Below are 5221 nucleotides of genomic sequence, written 5' to 3'. Positions count from 1 at the left end.
AGCTCTGTGCAGTCAGAGAGGCTGCATGGCCTGCGCCCAGGGGACCCCGAGCCCTCCCATGGCCACACGTGGCCGGACTTGCCGGAGCCCACACCAGGTGTCTGTGTCACATCCCCCCGCCCCGCCCCGCCCCACCCCGGGCTCCTGACTGCCCTCTAGGACACAGCCTCATCGCAGGCTGCCTCGTCTGTGTGTCAAAGACAGGAAGCAAATCCGGCTCCACCTCACCTGCTGGCTGCCCCTGCACACAACCTAGGCCCTAGGACAGTGATGGCGAACCTGTGGCACGCACGTCAGAGGGGACACGCGAACTCATTTTTTTGGTTGATTTTTCTTTGTTAAATGGCATTTAAATATAGAAAATAAATATCAAAAATATACATCTTTGTTTTACTATGGTTACAAATATCAAAAAATTTCTATATGTGACACGGCACCAGAGTTAAGTTAGGGTTTTTCAAAACGCTGACACGCCGAGCGCAGAAGGTTCACCATCACTGGCCTAGGAGGACAGAGCATGGGCAGTTCAGAGGCTCGTGGGAACCTTAGAAGCGGCCAGAGCAGGACAATGTGGACCGCAGTGCAGCTCAGGGCTCTAAACTGAGGGGAGAAAGGGCACCTCGGAGCCTGTCCACGGCTGCCCGTGACTCAGACCCCGCAGCACCACCACCTCGGGAAGGGCCTCTGCTGCCCGGTCCACGCCCCTCCTGGGCCCTGTGCGCTCACAGGTGCCATGCCCAGAGCTCCTCTTCCCCCTGTGTATGGCCTCCCTCCAGTGGGAGTTGTCCTCGCCTCCCCTCCCCAGGACGAGCTCCCAGGAGTACTCAGTGCCTTTCTTTCTGCCACATTTGACCTTAATCACATGATTAGGTTGGGAAAGCCAGGCTCCGGGGGGCTGCTGGAGCCAAGCATCAAAAATACTGCCTGGGACCGGGGCCTGGGATCTGGGGCCTGGGACCCGGGACTCGGAGCCTGGGATGTGGGACCTGGGGCCTGGGATGTGGGATCTGGAACCTGGGGCCTGGGATCTGGGGCCTGGGATCTGGGGCTTGGGATCTGGGATCTGGGATCTGGGGCCTGGGATGTGGGGCCTGGGATCTGGGGCCTGGGATGTGGGGCCTGGGATGTGGGGCCTGGGATCTGGGGCCTGGGACCTGGGGCCTGGGAGCTGGGGCCTGGGATCTGGGATCTGGGATCTGGGGCCTGGGATGTGGGATCTGGGACCTGGAGCCTGGGATCTGGGATGTGGGGCCTGGGATGTGGGACCCAAGATCTGGGGCCTGGACGGTTCCTCAGCGCAGGGCTGGACACACTCAGGGCCCAATGGCTTCTGGGCCAGTGTCCCGCCTGCCTGGCAGGTCTGTGCTCTGAGCAGATGGCAGCACCTCCTGCTGGTCTTCAGCGCAGTGAGGAACCCTCTTTTTAAATGTTTTCTCTCAGGAAGTTTCTAAAAACCTCACCAAGGAAAACGAGCAAATCAAAGAGGACGTGGAAGGAATTCGTGCCGAGATGAGCCAGCGCGGCAACCTGGGAGCTGGGATGTGGGATCTGGGATGTGGGGCCTGGGACCTGGGGCCTGGGATTTGGGATCTGGGATCTGGGATCTGGGATCTGGGGCCTGGGATGTGGGATCTGGGACCTGGAGCCTGGGATCTGGGATGTGGGGCCTGGGATGTGGGACCCAAGATCTGGGGCCTGGACGGTTCCTCAGCGCAGGGCTGGACACACTCAGGGCCCAATGGCTTCTGGGCCAGTGTCCCGCCTGCCTGGCAGGTCTGTGCTCTGAGCAGATGGCAGCACCTCCTGCTGGTCTTCAGCGCAGTGAGGAACCCTCTTTTTAAATGTTTTCTCTCAGGAAGTTTCTAAAAACCTCACCAAGGAAAACGAGCAAATCAAAGAGGACGTGGAAGGAATTCGTGCCGAGATGAGCCAGCGCGGCAAGAACTGCTCCCGGGACGCGGCAGCTGGGCTCCCGGAGGCGGAGGCAGGCTCTGCCCTCCAGAGGGACGCGGCCGCCGCCTACGCCCACCCCGAGGTACCGTCCCTCCCCCAGCATGAGCGCCTGGCAGGGGCACCGAGCTCATCCCATCCTGTCGCACACCGGGTCCCTGTCCCTCGGCACCTCTGAGGCCCAGAGAGGGCCGCGGGTCAGTGGTGAGGGCAGGACTCCGCTGGCACGCGGGGGGGGCCGGTGAGGAGCCAGAGCCAGGAGAGCTCGCAGTCGCCCTGGCTCAGCGGGAAGTGGTGGTGGGGGTCGCAGCACACCGTCACCCGTGTAACGGACACTGTCTGACGCGACTTGATCGACATCCAACGCCCCACTTGTTTCAAGTTCCTCCCATTTGCGACCCGTTTGCTCCAGCTTCAGTTCCTACGCTGCATTCATGTGCTGGGGTGACATGTGATACCATTTAATGTGTCGGGTTGTCCCCTAAATGGATGACCAAGAAACAGCATGAACTAGGAAGCTCACCTGAGTGAGTGGAGGACCAGCGGGTAACGGGTGCAGACGCCAGGCCCAGGGCAGCGGTGGGGAGGCGCTGGCCCCTGGCGGGCGGCCGTGACAGCGCCTCACGTGCTTCCTGGGGCCACGCCAGGTGGACGGCAGAGGGGTTCCAGGTGCACCACGCAGGGGCCTCCCCCAGGCAGCCAGGCGGGGCGTGGGCGGGGCAGGGCCGAGGCTGCGGTCACCTGGGAGGGCCGGGCGGCGCTGTCCATAGGACGCTGCTGCCTGGGTCGCTCATCCCCCTGGCCTGGGACTCGTAGGCAGAGCAGCTCCTTCAGGGGTGCCGGGTGGGCAGCGCCGCGGTTTGGGGAACCGGGCACATGTGCTCCGAGGGCAGGACAGCAGTCAGCTCAGCCCTGTGGACAGTATGGCGCCTGCACCCTGCCCAGTGCGTGACTCAGAACAAACCCGTTCCAAACCAGAGAACAGGGATGAGGAAGGCCTCTCGTTTCCTGGCTTTGCCCGTGACGACTGCTTGATGCTTTGGGGAAGTATCACATTCCTTCAGCCATCACACACACCCCATGTCGGGCCGACGTGCTGCCGGGCAGTGCCTGCTCTGCCTGCGGGGCCGCTGGAGCAGGTCTGAGCTCGGAACCCCAGGGGAGGACGTGTGGGCTGGAAGAGAACCTGGGGGCACCTCCGTGGCCCTGGGCTCCCCCGCCCGCCGCTGCCCAGTGTGGGCTGCTGCCGCCCCTGGCCCTGCCCCGGCGGCCAGGCTGAGCTCGCCGTGGTCTCGATGACGCATCGTGTGGTGTGAACCAGCTCAGGTTTCCTGAGGGCAAACAGCAAACCAGCCAGACTCCCAAATTCCCTCCTTGCTCAGCAGAGGCCTGTCCCCCCAAGGCCCAGTCATCACACTGTGGTCAGCACAGTCCACCCAACCCGCTGTGGGGACAGGGCCAGGACCAGCGAGGGAGGGCCCAGCTGGGCTCGTCCTCTCTCACCCGCCCCTCAATGAGCCCGGCTGAGGGGACTGTTGTAGACGATTCTCGGCTTCTCAGAATGGGGGGGTGGGGGGGACGGCAGTTGGAAGGCCTCTCACCAAGAAGGTCCTGGCCTGGAGGAGGTGAGGGCTCTGGGCGCGGGCGGGAGAGGGGACAGCCAGACGCCAGGAACTGAAATCACACGCAGAGTCTTGGATAACGGATGAGAGAACCACGGCGGCCCGAGGCCTGTGCCAGGAATGCAGGGGTGACGCTTTCTGGCCGGGCCAGTGCGAGGTTGTGCTCTTCCCCGCGGCTCCCAGAGGGCGCCGCGCCCTGCCCGTCCCTCAGAGCCCGGAACTAAAGCCGCTCCTGAGGCTTGCCCCGGGGGACGGGGGCTTTTGAGATGCAGAGGGCACCTGGGCCCAGCACAACGCAGGGGCCACCTGGGCTCAGCACAACGCAGGGGGCACCTGGGCTCAGCACAACGCAGGGGGCACCTGGGCCCAGCGATACAGGGGGCACCTGGGCCCAGCGATACAGGGGGCACCTGGGCCCAGTGATACAGGGGGCACCTGGGCCCAACACAACGCAGGGGGCACCTGGGCCCAGCGATACAGGGGGCACCTGGGCTCAGCGATACAGGGGGCACCTGAGCCCAGCGATACAGGGGGCAGCTCGCAGCGTCTGAGTCAGGGGTGGGGCAGCACTGGAGTCAGGCAGCTCTGTCCAGCGGAAACAAGGGGTCCCCAGGCCTGCGGGCACCGGGGACGCGGACGAGGTTCTGGAGTCCCGGGGTCACGCTGTGGGCCTGTGGGTCCGCAGGGAGAGCCTGGCTCTGGGGCAGCCGCCTGACCTGCGGAGGCTGTGGACTCAGGAGCCCCGCAGCCTCTGACTGGCTGGCATTGGACCAGACGGCTGCTTGGCCCGGCGCCCCCTGAAGTGAGCACAGTGCCGGCCTGCAGAGCGGTGGTGAGACAGACACAGGCATGTCTGACCTCACGAGGTGCTCACGAAAACGTAGCTCTGGCACCTCTGGTCCTGACTCCCAGGTCACCTCGACAGCCAGAGACAGGAGGCAGGGGCGGCAGGGTGAGCGCCTCTCAGGCCCCAGCCGGGACCCGTGCCTTCCAGGACTCGGTCTCTTCATGCCGGCAGCCAGGGCGGTGTCTGTGGCTGGGAGGGCCCAGCCTCCTCCAGGCCAGACCTTAGTCAGCAGAGAGGCCTCCTGGGCAGCGAGGCGGTGGCCGCCAGCAGCTCAGTGGCTCTGAGGCCGCTCTGCCCCTCGGGCTCAGGCATCTGGGTAGAGGCTTGTTTCCAAGTGGCTCTGCTCTCCCCCTGCCACCGCCTGACGGGCCCGGGGGACGGGCCGTGCCTCCTCTTCGGAGGGGCCTTTTGGGGCTTCAGTGGCTGAGAGCAGGGCTGGGCCACACCCCGAGGTCCGCACCACCTCCTGGATGGGCCACTGCCCTCAGGAGCGGGAGCCCTGGGGCCCTGATTTTGAGCGCACTGGCCCCGGCCCTGCTCAGGAGCCTGTGTGCCTGTCTCCTGATCCGTGAGTGGGCTGATGGCCCAGTCCCTGCCTCGGAGGAGCCACGAGGGGAGTGAGCTGGTCACGGTGTAGCGACAGGAGCCCTGGCTCTGAGACGAAGGCTGAGTCTGTCCTTGCTGTTGCCTGGGCTCCAGTGCTGCCCCACCTGACCTGCCGCTGTGTCCCCTGATCCTGACCGGTGGCCTGGCCGCTGTGTCCCCTGTGCCTGACTGGTGGCCTGGCCTCCCTGTGCCCCCT

At 64.9% G+C, this 5221-nt stretch overlaps 1 protein-coding gene across 1 annotated transcript in view; it reads left to right on the top strand.

The window, feature by feature from the left end:
• OLFML2B (olfactomedin like 2B) overlaps positions 1–5221 on the top strand; it is a 21738-nt gene that overhangs the window by 9047 nt on the left and 7470 nt on the right. The window contains exon 4 of the mRNA XM_006763181.2: positions 1856–2035. Coding sequence (XP_006763244.1) covers positions 1856–2035 — 180 coding nt within the window. The remainder of the gene's footprint in view (positions 1–1855; positions 2036–5221) is intronic.

Source organism: Myotis davidii, unplaced genomic scaffold (assembly GCF_000327345.1).
Source record: "Myotis davidii unplaced genomic scaffold, ASM32734v1 scaffold1059, whole genome shotgun sequence".
Taxonomy (NCBI): Eukaryota; Metazoa; Chordata; class Mammalia; order Chiroptera; family Vespertilionidae; genus Myotis; species Myotis davidii.
This window is presented reverse-complemented; position numbering and strand designations above follow the sequence as displayed.